Genomic DNA, 19165 nt, shown 5'->3' on the forward strand with positions numbered 1-19165 from the left:
ATTGCTTCTCATTTACTGAGATAGTTGTTTCTGTGCTGCCTGCTTCACAGACTTGTTGTAGAATACTGAACTAATAGCAACTGGCATTCCTACGGTTCATGCTGACCGGGGGGTGAGAAGCATAGGTTTCACTGGGCTTATTATTTGGTACTCAAGAATCATCAGGAGATGGAATTAACTGGAACACCAGCTTTGTCTCTAGCCACATTCTTTCAGTCAACACATTCTTGTCGAGCACCCTTACAATGGCTAAGCACTACTTGCAACTCTAGGGGGTTGAAAAAGTCTGTGGTTCTAAGAAGTTCAGACCAATGGACTATCAATCATCAAGACCCAGAGGCATGAGAGGGTGTCATACATTTGGGAAACTTAAAAGAATTGATATGGTTGGAGTATGTACCGGGGGGTGGAAGGTGGTTAAAACTTCTGCTAGAAAGGAAGGTAGTGGCAAAAAATCAAAAGGTCAGGTATGCCCTGCTAAGAAATCTAGATTGTAAGTGTAAGTTTTTACACTTGGCTTCTGAAGCAGATTTCCACTTCAACTCAGGGTATAATAAGGCAGATTCAAGTGTGAGTATCATGGGTAGGACAGAAGCGAGGTGGCACCAAGCAATATAAAAAGGACCAGACTTACACAAAAATAGAAAGGAAGATCAATGGGACAGAATAGAGAACTCAGAGGTAAACCCACGCACATATGGGCACCTTATCTTTGACAAAGGAGGCAAGAATATACAATGGAAAAAAGACAGCCTCTTCAATAAGTGGTGCTGGAAAATTGGACAGCAACATGTAAAAGAATGAAATTAGAACACTTCCTAACACCACACACAAAAATAAACTCAAAATGGATTAAAGACCTATAGGGAAGGCCAGACACTATAAAACTCCTAGAGGAAAACATAGGCAGAACACTGTATGACATACATCAAAGCAAGATCCTTTTTGACCCACCTCCTAGAATCATGGAAATAAAATCGAGAATAAACAAATGGGACCTCATGAAACTTAAAAGCTTTTGCACAGCGACAGAAACCATAAACAAGAAGACAGCCCTCAGAATGGGAGAAAATACTTGCCAACGAAGCAACGGACAAAGGATTAATCTCCAAAATATACAAGCAGCTCATGCAGCTTAATACCAAAAAAGCAAATTACCCAGTACACAAATGGGCGGAAGACCTAAATAGACATTTCTCCAAAGAAGGCATACAGATGGCCAACAAACACATGAGAAGATGCTCAACATCACTAATCATTAGAGAAATGCAAGTCAATGCCACAATGAGGTATCACCTCACACCGGTCAGAATGGCCATCATCACAAAATCTAGAAACAATAAATGTTGGAGAGGGTGTGAAGAAAAGGGAACTCTCCTGCACTGTTGGTGGGAATGCAAGTTGGTACAGCTACTATGGAAAACAGTTTGGAGGTTCCTTAAAAAACTAAAAATAGAACTACCATATGATCCAGTAATCCCACTCCTGGGCATATACCCAGAGAAAACCATAATCCAAAAAGAAACATGTACCATAATGTTCATTGCAGCACTACTTACAATAGCCAGAACATGGAAGCAACCTAAATGCCCATCAACAAATGAATGGATAAAGAAGATGTGGCACGTATATACAATGGTATATTACTCAGCCATAAAAAGGAATGAAATTGAGTTATTTGTAGTGAGGTGAATGGACCTAGAGTCTGTCATACAAAGTGAAGTAAGCCAGAAAGAGAAAAACAAATATTGTATGCTAACTCGTATATACGGAATCTAAAAAAAAATGGTTCTGATGAACCCAGTGACAGGGCAAGAATAAAGATGCAGATGCAGAGAACAGACTTGAGGACACGGGGTGGGGGGGGGTAGGGGGTGAAGGGGAAGCTGGGATGAAGTGAGAGAGTAGCATAGGCATATATACACCACCAACTGTAAAATAGATAGCTAGTGGGAAGTTGCTGTATAACAAAGGGAGATCAACTCGATGATGGGTGATGCCTTAGAGGACCAGGACAGGGAGGGTGGGAGGGAGTCGCAGGAGGGAGGGGATATGGGGATATATGTATAAATACAGGTGATTCACTTTGGTGTACTTCAAAAGCTGGTACAAGAGTGTAAAGTAATTATATTCCAATAAAGAGCTTAAAAAAAAAATGCCTAGACTTAGCCCGTACCCCATGGTTCTGCTTCCAGGGTGCCTCTCCCCTGTCCACAAAGAAGCGACAACTGAACAGGAGCAACTTACCAGGCCTCACCACCCCCACCTCCTCCTTTCCTCTTGTCTCACTCTCCACAGGTACCAGAAGCTATTGCCAAATGCAAACGAGCTGGCATTACTGTCAGAATGGTGACAGGTGACAACATCAACACAGCCCGGGCCATCGCCACCAAATGTGGCATTGTGACACCTGGGGATGACTTTCTGTGCTTAGAAGGCAAAGAATTCAATCGACTCATCCGAAACGAGAAGGGCGAGGTGGGTCTTGGGTGGGAGGACTCAGGGCCTCCTTTATTAGGGGAGGGGGCTGGTTCATGTGTAAGGCATCTGGGACAGGTGGGAGAAAGTGGGTGGCTTTTTCCCACTGTCTTCATTCACAAGCTATCTTTTGAGACAGTGTCACTAACTTTTCACATCTTTCCTTTTGTTTTCAATTGTGGGATGATTTTGTACTGATTTCCTTCTACCTGCCCCTCCTAGTCACTGCCCTGTGACGGGCAGTGACACAGGTTGGTAAGAGGACATGGTCTGGGTGTGGAGCAGGCCACTGCATCCCGGTCTAAGTAGAAATTGAACCTAAGACCTCAGAAGCACTACTTTAGCCGCCTGAGCCAAGAACTAACCCTGGCCCACCTCTGTCAAGGGTCTAAGAAATATGGAAATTGGCTCCCAGGTAGGGAATTGGGAGGAAAAAGAAGACAAGGAGGGCCTGAATGGTCACCATCCACGAATCTGCCCCTGGAGCCAGAGCTGGCTGCTTCACCTCCACTGGAGGCCAGGATAATACCCCCCCGGGGCCCATGGAATACCAGCTCTCCCAGAAGCTCTGCGTGTGTGGAGAAGTGAGAGTTTCCCAGATGACTGTTCTGAGCTTGACTGACCCAGGGTGTGGTCTGGTATTGGCAGGTAGAGCAAGAAAAGCTGGACAAGATCTGGCCTAAGCTCCGAGTGCTGGCGCGATCTTCTCCCACTGACAAGCACACACTGGTGAAAGGTGAGGTCAGCTCCTGAGTAGGTGCCTGGGGTAGAGGAAGGCAGGCCGGGGTAAGCACAGATAAGAACCATCAGCCAAAGCAACTCTCCTGTCCTGAATAGGGAGGTCCTAGAAGAGCTTCCCAGCTCATGGGGAGAACATACAGTTTAGCAAACATCTGAGCCCCTGGTGAGTATAAGATATATAATATAATAAAGTTGTTTTTAAAGATTATCCTATCCTGTTTGTTGCTAGCACTGTGAGTTAGGCACTACAGGTTAAGCTATTCCCATTGTACAAATAAGGAGGTTTGAGGCAGAGAAAACAATTATCCAAATTGCCCAACTGGTAAGTGGAAGTGTTACCATTCAACCCCTGGGTCTCTGCCTTCAAATCATCCAGTGCCTTTTCCACCACATAATAGCTGCTGTGGGGCACCAGACGGGATATCCGACAAGGTCAGACTGTCTTAGCTTAGAGTGCTACCCGTGAAACAATTTACTGCCATCGGGTGACACTATAGAACCTCTAGCCTAGGGGCAAAAGAGAGTAGAAAGGGAGGTGGTGGCAGGGACCAGAGAGGAAGACCCAAAAAGTGCCTTTTGCGGGGAAATGGCCTCAGATGGCACACGCGGAACTCACTGTGGTGTGTCTGTTTCCCAGGCATTATTGACAGCACGGTTGGAGAACAGCGACAGGTGGTGGCTGTCACCGGTGATGGCACAAATGATGGGCCGGCTCTGAAGAAAGCAGACGTTGGTTTTGCCATGGTAAGCAGCTCGGCGCAGTGTCTCTCTCTGACTGCAAGCCGCCTCCTCCAGCGGGAAGGAAGCCAGGACAGGCTCCTGGGAACCTGCCGCTTCCTCTACCGTCACATCCCACTTTGTGCTCTTTTCTCCAACTCCGTCTCGCCTGCCCAGCTGGCCAATAATAATATGTGTAATGAGAGACCCATCACGTGTGCAGGCAGGGAACCCATGAGGTATCATTACCCAGGAAAGCAAGACCAACTGAAACTTGCCCACGAATGTGATGATATTGCCTGCCTAGGCACACTGTAGAAAATTCACATTCTGTACGGAAAACGTGCACTCTGTGCTTAGCACTGTTTGTCACGCTGCTTTTCACTTGTGAGGCCAGGAGCATCAGAGTCACTTGGAAAGCTGCTTTAAAATCATATATTCCAAGGTTCCACGGTCGGCTGTCTTGGTTCAGTAGCATCTGGTCTGGGTCCCAGCAGCGTTTGGGTTTCCTTAGTAGGCACCCTTGTCGATTCTAATGCTCAGGGACATTTTCAAGTCCCCAGATTGAAAGTACATTCTCACACTCAAGTAACTTACACATTGAACTGTTGGTGGTTTTTTAAGCAGTGGCAGGAGATTCAAGAAGAAATCTGTCTTTAGGGTGTTCTCTTTAACCAAAAAATAAATTTAAAAAGTGTTTACTCTAGAAAACTTCACAAATATACAAAAATAGAATAGTTTTATTGAATCCCCGTGTACCTGTCACCTAGCATCAAATACCAACACTTGGCCAATCTTGGCTCACACATAACACAGTGCCCCATCTCCAGCTGAACTGTTCTAAGCATGTCCGAGATATTGTGTCATTTCATCCAGTATGTGTCTCTGGAAGATACATACGTATCAATAAAATATATCTAAAAGAATCATAGTACCATTGTCTCACAACAAAATAGATCCCTCACTACCATCAGGTGTCTAGTCAGTGTTCACATTTCCCCAATTGCTTCATAAATGTTGTTTTTATAGATTATTTGTCCAAATCAGAATCCAGACAAGATCCATACATTGCAATTGGTTGATATATCTCTTTATTAATCTATAACTAGTTTCTGAAATGTGCTTTTCCTTCCAACTATACCTGGAAACCTATAGAAATGCAGATTCTCAGGCCTTACCCCAGAGCTACTGAAAAAGAAAGCTTGGAGTTGGGTCCCAGCAGGCCCTCTGGGCAATTCTGACACATCCTAAAGTTGGACAACCACTGACCCGATAGGATCTATGTGTCAGGGGTCCCCAGGTGCACCCTTTACATTTGTGGATTCACTGGAAGTACTCAGGGGACTCAGCATATAGTTGTACTCATGGCTAAGATTTAGTCCATTGGTATAGCAAGAGTCTAGTAAGGCAGAAAGTCATAGGCAGAGTCTGGAATCCACATGCAGCCTTCCTTATGATCTCTGCCTCCCATGAGGGGTCCCGAAGAGCATCTTCTTCCCCCAGCAATGAAAATGCAGCAATACATGTGATGTTTCTGCCCAGGGAAACCCATCAGAGACTTGGCGCTGTATGTTTTTATTGGGGTTGGTCGTATAGGCACCTGCTGCCTAGCACATGCTAAGATTCCAGACTTCCAGAAGAAAGCAGGTTTTCAGTGGAAGCCGTATGTTTGGGCACAGTCTAGGCACAGTGAATCACTAATTAATGTTCAGTTAATTGTTGACTGAGAGCATTCTGAGAGCCAAGTTCCTAGATGCTAGCTGAGGGCCAAACTTGCAAACAGGCCTTTCTCAAGATAACGGTCTCAGGCCTGCTATGTTAACTCTTTTCTGCACAATCCCCTTCCATCTTTTTTTCTAGCTACTTAGTTTTGAAGGAATCAGGTTGTTTTTCTACATAGACTGTCCCAGGGCATGGGTTTTGATTGTATCCCTACAGTGTCCTTTAACATGTTCTTTTAGCCCTTGCATTTCCTATAAACAGGTACTTAGTTCTCCGAGCAATCAGATTCTATATCCCATCTTTCATTAGAGGCTGCAAAATGACAATGTTCTGATTTTATTTATTTATTAACTTGAATACTTCTATAAAAAGAAATTTTCCCTCATTGACTGTTTGCTTACTGTGAGGTTCAGTTCCTACATGAAAGACAGGTTAAAAGCTTGATTTTTTCCCTTTATTTACCAGTTTGCAAGATAATAGTTGACTTTTTAGGATCTTCCAAAGGTGAGCAATGAATTGTTGATTTTTTTAAAATTTACTAAACTGCTCTGCTAAAAGTTAATTGTCTATTTTTTTTAAATATTATGAGCTCATGGTTTTAAGTATATGTTTCTTTTTCTTTCTTTTTTTTTAAAGGTTTTTTATTTATTTATTTGGTTGTGTGGGGTATTAGTAGCAGCAGGTGGGCACCTTAGTTGTGGCATGCCAGCTCTTAGTTGCACGTGCATGTGGGATCTAGTTCCCGGACCAGGAATCAAACACGGGCCCCCTGCATTGGGAGCCTGGAATCTTAACCACTGCGCCACCAGGGAAGTCCCATATGTGATATGTTTCGATCCATTGTGTTTATTACTATATTGATGTTCATACTGACCCATCACTAGCCTCTTCAACGCTGCTAAGTCCTTTGGGTACAGCCTCAGTTGACTTTAATAGCTTTCTTGGTCTCTTGCATGATAAGATGTTCCAGATTCATCATGCATATTTCTTGTCCTAAATCTAGAATCATCCACATCTCAAAGGGGTTCTGCTTCATTTTAGTGAGAAATAGTATTTAGAGAACACAATCTGAATATCAGGATATTCCTTACTTCTGAGTAAATTATCGTTTCTAGAACTTTTCAGTGGACAAAGCTAGGAAATACGTCTTTTATGTCTTTTTGTTTTTGTGTTTCTTTGTTTTAAAGATAAAATACTTCATGAATTCATAGTGGCATTTACAATTCAAATTTAGAATTCTAGAATTCTAACTTCATATTTTGCTTCCCCGGTTTTGTATTAATTCTTAAGCTGAAAGGTTTGATTCCTAATGGCATTAACATAATTATTATTTGCTTTATCCTAAAATATAAGTAATAGTCTCAAAATAGCAATAACAATACAATTACTCTACTAAAAACAGTTAAAGATTTTTCTTTTAGTTCCTTTTATCCTGTAGGTATATCCTACTAGGGATGTATCATCAAGTTACTTTGTTTTTCAAAAAGTCGTTTGGAACTTTTCCCTTCGTATGGTTGTGCTACCAACTGGTTATACCAGTTCATTTATATGATGTGTTGGTTTTTTTTTTTTTTCCACTTTTGAGATTGCTTATTTTAAACTTTTTTGTTTTATGCTTGTATAAAGTAGTTATATAATTCTAAAGTAAAATATACAAAACAAGATCTATTCATAGACGTCTAGCTTCTATCCCTGTCACCTCCACCCTGTTGCCTCCTTCTTAATCCCACAGATAACTTACTTCTTTGATTTTAGTTTATCTTTCTTTTTACTCCTTTAAAATATAATCAAATGTGTAGTGTATTTATATCCCACTCTCTTACATAAGTGATACTTATCTATATTTATCTATATACACATTGTGTACTCTTTTCCACCTTGTTTTTTTTCATTTAACAACCTAACTTGGAGAGTATTCCATAGTGATACATATATAAAGATTTTCTTTCTTTCTTTCTTTCTCTCTTTCTTTCTTTCTTTCTTTCTTTCTTTCTTTCTTTCTTTCTTTCTTTCTTTCTTCCTCTCTCTTCCTTTCTTTCTTTCCCTCCTTTCTTTTTACAGTGCATGGTACAGCAGTATGTGGATGTATTAGAGAACTTTTTGATTGGGGAATTGAATTGTATAGTCTATCTAACAGATATTCGCTTGTTGCAATCTGGATAGGAAAGTAATACTACTGGGAAAACAGTACAAATAATCTACTAGTGCAGGTCAGATTCACCAACAAGCCCCTCTGTGGGTTATAGGGTTTATAAGACATGGAATAGAAGTATGGGCTGGGGATGTTAGGGACAGCTTTGCCAAGCAAGCAGGGCCTAATTAATTGAATGGGATCTTAAGGATAGATAGGATTTGAATAGATGGGAAGGGACTTCCTAGGTGGCGCAGTGGTTAAGAATCTACCTGCCAATGCTGGGGACATGAGTTCGATCCCTGCTTCAGGAAGATCCCACGTGCTGCAGAGCAGCTAAACCCATGCACCACAACTATTGAGCCTGTGCTCTAGAGCCCGTGAGCCACCACTATTGAACCCATGTGCCGCAGCTACTGAAGCCCGCGTGCCTAGAGCCCGTGCTCTGCAACGAGAAGCCACCACAATGAGGAGGCCAAGCACCACAACAAAGAGTTGCCCCTGCTCGCTGCAACTAGGAGAAAGCCCTTGTGCAGCAACAAAGACCCAACGCAGCAAATAAATGAATAAATAAATTATTAAATTTATTAAAATAAGTAAATAGATGGGGAAACAGGATGTTCCAGGCTTGGAGAAAAGGGTGTAAGCAGGAGACTGGACTCTAGAAGCAAATGAGAGATTCAGGGAATTGTGACTAAATCAGTAGGTTTTGAGCAGAAAGATATAAGAGCAGATTGAAAAATGAACCAGAATTCACTTGTTGAGAGCTTTGACTACCAGACTAGAAAGTTTACTGTTTCTAAAACACTGCTTTCAACAGCTGATGTGTCTATTCAGAAAACTTTAGTGGTTCCCCAGTGACAGGATTTTGAATAAGGACAGGACATCTGAACTGTACTGCAAGACTACTCCTCCTAGGAAAAAATGTAGAGTGACTTCAAGGTGCAGGGGAGATAAGGATTTAAGTTAGATATTGGCAGTGGCAAAAGAAATTTTAAAATTTGGAGGTAGAACAGGTAGGACTTTTTCCCTATCTTCTAATTATTTTCTAAGATGGGGAAGTAGTGGGGATGGGAGAAAGGAAGATCAAAGATAACTGTAATTTCCAGTCCGAGTTCAGGAGTAAAGGTGGTGGCATCGTGGCCCAGTCCCCTTTTCCACAGAGTGACAGTGACACATTTTCTCTTCCTTCTCTTTGGGAGAGAAGACCACTCAAAATCGGGTGGTTTAGTCTGTAGGATTTGTGTGGCTAGTGTGCCCTCTAGTGTTTATGCTGAGTTCTGAAGCATCTTGGAGGTCATAATATGGGTGCAGAATATACAAGAACTCTTTGTCCAGTTCCTCACTGTTTTCCTTCCTCTTCTTACCTCAGGGTATCGCAGGTACAGATGTGGCAAAGGAGGCCTCTGACATCATCCTAACAGATGACAACTTCACCAGCATCGTGAAGGCAGTGATGTGGGGACGAAACGTCTACGACAGCATCTCCAAGTTCCTGCAGTTCCAGCTCACTGTCAACGTGGTGGCTGTGATTGTGGCCTTCACGGGAGCCTGTATCACCCAGGTGAAGGAAATGTGGGGCGAACTGAGATGGGAGGGATGAGGCTGGGGCTAAGGAACAGAGGGGATTCAGGGTGCAGTATGTCCACTGAGGAGTAAGGACCAGAGTTTCTGCAGGGGTGTTGGGGCAGGAATTAGCTCTGCTAAGTCTCCATCTGCTCCTGTGGGATGGTGATAATGTATCTACCATTCATGTAGCGCTTACGTGTTAGCCAGTGTGGTGAGCACTTATATGTAGTTTCTCTGTTCTTCAGAAACAACCTTGCGAAGTAGATATTATCCCCATTTTACAGGTGAAGAACCCAAGGTTCAAAGAGGTCAAATAAGTTTCTCAGTGTCACTCAGCCAATAAATGGTGGCTAGCAGGAGGTAGGCTATTTCAAGGGCAAAGATGAGGCTGATGAGCGAGGTGGGGGGTGGTCTCCAAGGAAAGCTAAAAGGAGTGGTTCTTCTTCCCACCAGGATTCCCCACTGAAGGCCGTGCAGATGTTGTGGGTGAACCTAATCATGGACACCTTTGCCTCACTCGCCCTGGCCACAGAGCCTCCTACAGACTCTCTGTTGAAGCGCCGACCCTACGGCCGAAATAAGCCTCTGATCTCACGCACGATGATGAAGAGCATCCTGGGCCACGCCGTCTATCAGCTCACCGTCATCTTTCTCCTCGTCTTTGCCGGTGAGCCGAAGGGGCGCTGGGTTGGGGCGTGGCGGTTGGAGTCCTAGAGGGAGATGGGGCAGAGAGCAGCCCAAGGAAAGAAAGCAGCAGGGAGCAAGCTGAGCGCAAGATGGCAATGGTAGCAGCTTCACTTACTGAATGTGTCCTCTGTTCCCACTGCGTGGTGCCTTGTGCCATTTTATTACTCCTCTTAAGAATCTCACAAGGCTGGCTTTATGATACCTCTTTTCAGATCATAAAACTGAAGCTTGGGTCACATACTGAGTAAATAGTGGCATTAAGATTCAAACCTGTCTGCCAGACTCTCATGCACATAGTTTGACCACCGTGCGGCACTACAGGAAGGCACATAGTGATGGAACAAACGGAGAGAGAGGGTCAAAAATGTTGAGACCAGGGCTCACGCTGAAAATATCTGATGACTATTGTGGCTCGGATACTGATCAGTTAGAATGGACACCATTCATAAGCAACCAGTGAGGCCATACTCACGTGTTCTGACTCAACCCGAGCCCTCCTTTAGAGCATACTTACCCTCCAATGCATCCCTTCTCCCAACTAGGTGAGAAACTCTTCGACATTGATAGTGGGAGGAGAGCACCTCTGCATTCACCACCCAGCCAGCACTACACCATTATTTTCAACACCTTCGTGCTGATGCAGCTCTTCAATGAAATCAATTCCCGCAAGATCCATGGAGAGAGGAATGTCTTTTCAGGCATCTTCCGCAACCTCATCTTCTGCTCTGTGGTCTTGGGCACATTTGTCAGCCAGGTGAGATTCTAGCTGGAGTTGGGGTGGCGATCTGGGAGGATCAAGGCCAGAAGCTGGGAGCCAGGATTCCCTAAGTGCCCTGGGGAAAGGCCTGAGGGAGTGATGGGGACTCGCGCTGTGGGTTGAACAGCTTGGGGTTCCCAACTGCTTCTGCTTGCTCATTGCTCTAGAATTGGATCCTGCTGTGTCAAATGCTCCAGTGCAAGGCAGCATGTTGGTAGCGAATAAAATAAAATTTGTAGAATCCTTATCTTTCTAAAACACAGAAAGTTCACATGGTGACCAGGAGGAAAACCACTGTCTTCTAACCCTTTTCCACGCCCCCTACCAGCATACTTGAAACATGCGTGCACGTGCTGTGTGGGATCTCTCCCTGTCCCTGCCCCTTTGTTCTGAGAGGGCTCATGGTAGAAAATGCTACACAATTCAGAGAATAGGAGAAGACATGGAATGGTGCCATGTGTAGTTGACAGATAAGTCTGATGTGCACTCCTTCCTTGGGAACTGGGGTCGAGGGCATGGCTCCCCTAGTGGTGAAAGGATTGAGTCCCTTCCTTCTTGCCCCAGTCAGAGGTACACTAAGACACCTGCGCATACAAGAGATTATGAGCCTGCCCTGTAACAAAAGAGCTCCTGCCTCACCCTTATCTGCCCCCCTCCTAAATTCCTCTTCTCCATCCCTGTGCCTTGTCTTTGTCACCCACTGGCTTTGGTCATAAGAAGCCTCCAGCTCCGCTTGATCCCCCAGCCCTTGCATTAATAATGTTCATAGTAACTGTGTCTCACCATCAGAGTGCTTGAAGACTGTTTGTGTCTACCTTCCCTTCTGCTCGTCTGGATCTCTTCTTTCTCCTTCCCCAACAAGCAGATCTGGGCTTGCGCCACAGGGATCCTGGGGTAGGGGGCTGATGTGGCTTTGGTGGCCTTGGCTAGAGGACTGGCTACCTTTTGCTCACCTCCCAATGATGGGCTGCCTCTTCCTCTGTTCTAGATTATCATTGTGGAATTTGGGGGAAAACCCTTCAGTTGTACGAGTCTCACCCTGTCCCAGTGGTTCTGGTGTCTCTTCATTGGTATTGGAGAACTGCTGTGGGGCCAGGTGAGTATGGGCACGCCCTCCCTGTGCAGTCACACAGCCAGCAGACCTCTCCCCGCCCCGCCCAGGATGAGATGGAAGAAGAAACTGTGGAGACTCAGCTCCTCGCCTTCATATTCTCCTTCCCACTTCTCTCTACCACCAGGTTTTCAAATTCTTTCCATCTTGTAGGATCCCAAGGCAGAATGATCAGTGCCTACCACTTCAGAGGCTTCTGATCTCTTCTCTAATCATGCCTAGAGACAGACAAATCCCTTAGCTTCTCTGAGATAGAGGTGGAAATTTTCAATGGAATTTTGCTTAAAAAAAATTAAGGGTCTTAGAAGTAGAAGAGTTTGCAAAGCATATGTCTTCAGTGAAGCTCCAGTCTGGCCGTGGGCTGCCATGCTGTCATAGCATAGGGCTCCCTTGCCTCTTCTGTTTCTCACCATCACCTTATCCAGGATGAACGCCTGTGTGTCACCTAAGATAAATCCAGACTCAGAAGGTCTCTAGAGAAGCAGTATAGCGTATGGTTCAAAGCACGGACTTTGGAACCGAATACCTCAGTTTGAATCCCAGTTCTTCTTTTTACAAGCTGCATCATGGTGAGCAAGTTTCTTAGCAGCTCTGCCTCAGTTTTCTCAATTCAGGATAGCAGGATCATGGTGAATCACTGATAATCAGCAAATCAGTTTCAATACAGAAATGACTTAGAACCATGTCTAGTACCCTGTAAGTACTCAATAAATGTTAGCTATTAACATTATAATAATATAATCAGGTTTGATGAGAGTTTCATTCCTTCCCTAATGCCACTTTGTAAGTCCCTCTCATCCTCAGCTCTGGCCTGGGCTTTACCTCTGCTTTGCAGACCCCAGGTCTCTATTGATTGGTGCCCGGCCACCTGAGTAATGGAGGCTTTGCTCTAACTGGCCCCAAAGATCCCTCCCTAGGACTGCAGGCTTTCCCCCGTAGACCTGCTAGTTGTTTGTTTCATAGCTCCTAGATGCCTCCCTGATTCATCGCTATCCCAGTTCCAAACACAAGTCCTTCCACTCTGCTCTGTTTGCTGAAGTTTATTTACCAGTGGGTCCCTAAAGTGCTTGTATACTTGGGTGGAGTGTGATTATTTCACATACTGTTTGAAACTCTCACATGGGTCTAGTCTCACATGTGGCCATGTGGCCTTGATGCCAGATAACAACAGCCTTCCTTCTGTATCACAACAGCTCCTTCCAACATCCAAAAGCAGAATGTGGACGTTCTGTCTATTTCGAACACTTTACTCCCTGTTGGACTGCTCACACAGTCCCCCTTTCCCAGCTGAGCCCTGTCTGCTCCTCGTCTTATTTATAAAGGAGAACTGACTGACAGGTACTGAGCTTCCTGAGTGATTTATTTTGAATTGCAAGCCCAACCTACTGCTCCATGTCTTCTGATAATACTCATATGTCTCTTCTTCTGTGGGCTGTCCCACCCAGTTCCTCACCCCAAGCCCAAGAAAACTTTTAGTGTCCTCTCACTATAGTTTGATAAAAGAGGAATTACTTAGCATATGGTGACTAAGAAGAGGGTCATTCCCCTCCCACACTCTTCTTTTCTCCTTGCCCATACACATACATTGGGACCATTCTGTCCCCAGACTTGTTTTCTCCCAGGTCCTTGTCTCTGTCCCTTCCTACTGTGTTTTGTGCATTATGGCTCTACTTCCCTTAAGAGACAGATGGCAAAATGCAAAGAAAGAACTGAGACAGGAGGAGGAGAATGAAATATATAACAAGGCAGATGGCTGCTCAAATACTAGAATATAAGCTCTCCTTTGTACATCCACAAATACAGAAAATCTTCCTGAGGGCCCGACAGCTGGCAGGCACTTGGCAAAAGCTTGCCTGAATGGGTTGGCACTTTTCTCACTGCTCTCCCAGTGGGAAAGGTGATAAGGCAAAGAATGACCTGCCCAAGGGCCTGGCCCATAAAGTTAAGTGACAGCTCTTCTTGCCCTGATTCTGGTGTCTCTGCTTTTGCTCCACCTGTTCTCAGGTCATCTCCACGATACCCACCCAATCCCTGAAGTTCCTGAAAGAGGCTGGGCATGGCACCACCAAAGAGGAGATCACCAAGGATGCTGAGGGGCTGGACGAGATTGACCATGCAGAGATGGAGCTGCGCCGAGGCCAGATCCTCTGGTTCCGGGGCCTGAACCGCATCCAGACTCAGGTACTGTGATAGTAGCCTATCCTCTTCCTGGGAGAAGGAATCTCCCCCATCTTTCTCGGGAGGTGTTGGGAGGGCAGCAGTTCTTGATGGCCAGTGTCTCTCCCCTTCCTAAGGTCCTGTCACTGGCAGGCAGCCTGAGCTCCCTTGCTTCAGGACAGACAAAGGCAGGGGCAGCCGTATGGGCTCCTCTGAGGGGAAAGCGATCATGGTGGGGCCTAGAGCACGGGACACTAACTGCTAGCATCATCCTCTAGCTTTGGGTTCATCAGAAGCCCACTTCCCACCCTCCATTGGGTGGGCAAGCTTCCTGCATAAGGTCTCTTCTAAGCACTAGGCCTAACCTCAGGGTGGGAAATGTTCAGAGTCTTTCCTGACCCTGACCCTGCAAAAGGACGGATTTAGAAAATATCTCCATGGCAGCATCCCCAGCAGACATTTACTGTACATCCTCAAGCTGCTATTAGGGGAATGTAGATGTTATCTGGAGGGATCTTTGTAAAAGAAACTCACTCTCTTATGTCTTCCCCACTCACAATTTAAGGCCATGATGGAGAATCTGATGGCTAAGTGTATATAAATGACAGTAGTCTCTCAGTGCCTGAGTATATTTTACTGGACTCAGACTTGCTTCCCAGAAAGGAAGAAGCTATAATTTCTTCAAACCTTTTCCTTTCCTGCAATTTCTGAAATGGGATAGAAGCTGCTCCTGCTGCTCTTAAGTCCCCACCTATAGCCCTACAGTAACTTTTCCCCCCACTTTCCATGCAGCAACTGTAACTACCTTTTCCTGGGTAAATGCGCTGGTCTAAACATTGGTAATCCTATCACTTTCCCTGTTCTTACCCCACATACCTCTGTTATGTTAGTCCTGAGAGTTCCCATCTCAAGGAACTGTAAATCCCCAAGTTCTCAAAGGTGTTCTCCAGAGAACAGGCCTATCCCTCTTTACTGATTGGCTAGAGATCCCAGAAGTAAATTTCACTCTCTAAAATTAGCCTTGCAGGTGGTTTCAAAAGTTCCCTAGTTGATGGGGCTTCCTAGGTGGCGCAGTGGTTAAGAATCTGCCTGCCAATGCAGGGGACACAGGTTCGATCCCTGCTCCAGGAAGATCCCACATGCCACGGAGGAACTAAGCCCATGTGCCAAATAAAAAACAAAACAAAACAAAAGGTCCCTAGTTGAGCCCACCACTTCCTAGGGAAGAAAGGTGAAATGAATAGCTTAAGCTAAATACAGTAGTCCCCTCCTTATCCGTGGCTTTGCTTTCCTTGGTTTTAGCTACCCATGGTCAACCATAACCTGAAAATATTAAATGAAAACATTAAATGAAAACTTTCAGAAATAAATAACTGATAAGTTTTAAATTGCATGCCATTCTGAGTAGCTGATGAAATCTCATGGCATCCCACTCTATCCTGTCCTGGACAAAAATCATCCCATTGCCTATCATATCCTCACTGTATAAGCTACCCACCCATTAGTGTAGGAAAAAAACATAGTATATACAGGGTTCAGCACTATCTGCAGTTTCAGGCATCCACTGGGTGTCTTGGAACGTATCCCCCACGGATAAGGGAGGACTACTATAGCAGCTGGGAATTCATCTCCTACAGACAAGAGAACAGATGGAAATGGGAAAGCAGGGCTAGGGAAGGAAACGCTGGGGCTCCTTTCCCCTCTCTTGAGGTCCCTCTCCCAGAGAGGGAAATCCCCGTGGGACCTGCAAAAACTGCCTCAGCACGTCCAGAGTTTCCACACCCACCCCGCCCTCCAGGCTGCCAAGTCCATCACGAGCAAGGGCCTCACGTGCCCAGAGAACTTGGCGCCTTTGGCTTATATCTCTAAGGCCTCAGTGCTTCCCTGTACGCCTGCTTTTCTCAGAATAACCTGTCTGCTTTTCTTCCCTTCAGGATCACCTGCCTCCTCTCCTACTATGTAATTTTTTTTCCTAGCCAGGATTCCCTCGTTCCAGTGCCTCCTGGCTCCTTCACACTTTTCTCTCCTGGGGCTGAGATTCATGGATCTTCCTTCCCCTCCACTACCAATTTCCATTCCCTCGACTATACATCTTTCTAGTTTCGCTGCCTACGTAGCTTTAGGTATACTACCTTTCTCTGTTGGAGCAAGAGGCAGTTGGACCAGAATGACATTAAAGCCTAACCTTGGGCAGCAAAGGCGACCTGTTAAAGATGCCATAATGAGCAAATCTGTGCCATTGCACCTGACTCCATAAGCAAATGACTGTCCTAACCCGTATCCTGGGTCCTAAAGCTCTCTCGCATTAACTCTTCACCTCCGTCGGGTTCTTACAAAATTCCCTGCCATCCAGTCGTTGGTCCTTGTTGTCATTCTCCTTACAACACTTAGGGGTGGGAAGTGTTGCCAAGCCATTATCCCATCCTGGTCCCTTTAGCTTTGGGAGAGCTAAAAGCACTAGAAAGCAGAAGACTGGGAAACTTGAGGGCTAGGATTTGGGGAAGGTAAATCTGGAGTCCAGTTTCACTGTGGAGGTTGGGACCTTGTGACCCTAATAAGCCGTGAGGAAGATGACTTTCCAGCCCCTTCTTCCGTGTGACTGAGCCCTACCCACACGCAGACCTTTTCCTCCTGCATCAGGCTCCTCGGTCTCCTGGAACTGGAAACTGTATCATGTGATAAACAGTGGTATTTTAGCTCAAACTTGGTCTGAATCCAGAAACTAGCCCTAAACATTTCATGGCTTCTCAGGAAGCTTTATAAATAAGAACAACTGTCTGACTTACCTGCTTTCCTGTCTTCTCACCTAGGGAATGAAGTTAGATGAGTGGAGTGGAATCAACACCTTTCCTACATCCATGGTAGATTGGCCCTTGGTATTAAGCATGTTGGCATTTTCAAGATGATTCTACCAGATCCTGAAGGGTATAGGAATTCCTTTTGACTTGTTCCTTGTTACTCAGCGGTCAGGGATGAGGATGGTAGGTTTGACTAAGGCCCCAGATCAAGATCACTGTCGGAAAACAAGTGGCAATTGTTGCCTCTGTCTCTGAGGAGTAGGACACGGAAAATCAGAGACAAGCTGTATAGGGCTAGACTTGCAGCTGCTAACCAACCACCACTACTGCCAACCAACTCTTCCTCCCCTGCCCCATCTAACTGCTGAGTTCTCTTTTGCCTTGTGCGAGCTGTTTCAGGGTCTCCAGTGCATAAATGCTGCTAGTGTCGTTCTCTCTAAAAAGCCTGGCCACTGGTTTCCTGAGCTCCACTTTCAGGGGCCTTGTCCACTCCCACCAAAGGACAGAGTATCTCAGAGAAGAACCCAGAAGAGGGTGAGCCCAGTAACTCGCGGTCCGGAGCCTTTCCACCATGGCACCTGTGTACGGGCTACTGCATGCCTCTGTTTAAACACATGAGTTATTTTCCTGGAAGATCTGCAAAAATAGTAGTCAATTGAATTGGCTTAGAGGTTCCTGAGCCTCAAAATTCAGTAATATGTACTTTACCTACTATCTTAAATTGCATGCCTTACTTTTTTAAGAGTACAGGTCAGAGCAATGAATAAGCTGTCACTCTCTGTCAGGAGTCAGGAGTGGGGAAGTCCCTTTAAATTTTAGATACTTTTGGATACCAGCATACCTAAGATGTCCATCATAGGCTAAAAGGGAAGAGAAGACTGGACTCTGGCTGGGTATTTAGACTCCGTAGCAAATTGTTCCGTAAATGAAGTGTGATGTGCAATTAACATTTTTCCCCCTTCTCCTCACCATTGTTTTGTGTGTGAGGGACTCTCTCTTGCTCTCCATCTCCTATCCCCTTTTCCCAGCTCTTTCCATCCCCCTCCCTAACCCTCTTGGACCCTCCCTTCCTCTTCCTTTTCTCTCTGACTGTGGAGCAAAGCTGTCTCACTTTCTGATTCTTTGCAGATCGACGTAATTAATACATTCCAGACGGGAGCCTCTTTTAAGGGAGTCCTAAAGCGCCAGACCATGGGTCAACACCTTGATGTAAAACATGTTCCTAGCTCATCCTATGTAACAGTGGCACCAGTCAAATCTCCCCCCACCACTTCTGTTGCTGCTGCTGTTTCATCTCCTACTCTGGGCAGTGAGTGATAGTCTATTATGATGCATGATTTGCTAAAATGACCACAAGAGAGCACGTGGCACTCACTTTAACCAACCATGGTTATCTTCTCCTTTTGTTTTTTCCCTTTGATCTATGACTTAAGGGAAGAAAAGTGGGGCAGAAATCCCACTCCCAAACCAGGCTGTGTGCCCTTTTATTTAATTTTATTCTTTTAATGTTGAAAAGCTATTAAACCGTAAACATTTTAAAGACAGTAATCCTGTTTTCTGGTTGTTCCTCTGCATTGCCTGTTCCTTCCTTGAGTTTTGTTTGTTTTACTTTACTTTGTTTGTTTGTTGCTTTGTTTGAATATGTCATTGTTCCTCTCCTCTCCTAATGCTCCTTTGAGTCTCAACTCTGTCTCCTAAGGTTAGGTATAAGGTTAAGCCAGATGAAGACTCAGGAACTCTCTTCATTTGGGGGCAAGTTTGAGATCTCCTGAAAAAAGGCATAAAGGGACCTACTGTTCCTATGGGGGTTTTTTATACCAGTATGTCTGTCATAATTGAGTCAATGTTGAATTTGGCCAATAATAATAGTCCTTTTGGCTGTCACTCTATTAGCTGGCAATGTTGGCATAAAATTGTAGCTGAATGTGAAAAAAAGGTGTTAGTTTAAATGCACAGAGCTTTTACTTTTCAGGGACCTTAAACCAAAGTCTGGTTTAAGAATCAATTCATTCACATCTCGGTAGGAGAAATATATGAAAAGATCAAAATAACTTATTTTTTCTTAAATATTTTTTCTTTTTCTTTTTCTTTTTTTCCTTCTCCTTTCCTCTAGTTTGATTGTTTCACCTATAGCCAGCACTTCATATCTTATTTTGCACGTAAAGTTTTAGGAACCCCTTTCTCAGCCAGCCTGTCAACTGGAATGCTGTGAAGGCTCAACCTAAGATCTAGTGGATTATTGGCAGATTATTGGATTCTTGCTAATGCTTATGCCTTCCTATTTCTGATCTTTTTAC

At 44.8% G+C, this 19165-nt stretch overlaps 1 protein-coding gene across 5 annotated transcripts in view; it reads left to right on the forward strand.

Annotated features, from left to right (window-relative positions):
- ATP2B4 (ATPase plasma membrane Ca2+ transporting 4) overlaps nt 1-19165 on the forward strand; it is a 93378-nt gene that overhangs the window by 65803 nt on the left and 8410 nt on the right. For 3 of the 5 annotated variants that reach the window (XM_057730143.1, XM_057730142.1, XM_057730144.1), the window contains 8 exons: nt 2299-2478; nt 3127-3214; nt 3857-3963; nt 9162-9353; nt 9812-10025; nt 10588-10799; nt 11791-11898; nt 13918-14094. In XM_057730143.1, the coding sequence (XP_057586126.1) occupies nt 2299-2478; nt 3127-3214; nt 3857-3963; nt 9162-9353; nt 9812-10025; nt 10588-10799; nt 11791-11898; nt 13918-14094 (1278 nt within the window). Of the gene's footprint in view, nt 1-2298; nt 2479-3126; nt 3215-3856; nt 3964-9161; nt 9354-9811; nt 10026-10587; nt 10800-11790; nt 11899-13917; nt 14095-17996; nt 18178-19165 lie in introns of all 5 variants that reach the window. The other 2 variants (XM_057730145.1, XM_057730146.1) reach the window with 2 other exon arrangements.

This window comes from Hippopotamus amphibius, chromosome 3, assembly GCF_030028045.1.
Source record: "Hippopotamus amphibius kiboko isolate mHipAmp2 chromosome 3, mHipAmp2.hap2, whole genome shotgun sequence".
Taxonomy (NCBI): domain Eukaryota; kingdom Metazoa; phylum Chordata; class Mammalia; order Artiodactyla; family Hippopotamidae; genus Hippopotamus; species Hippopotamus amphibius.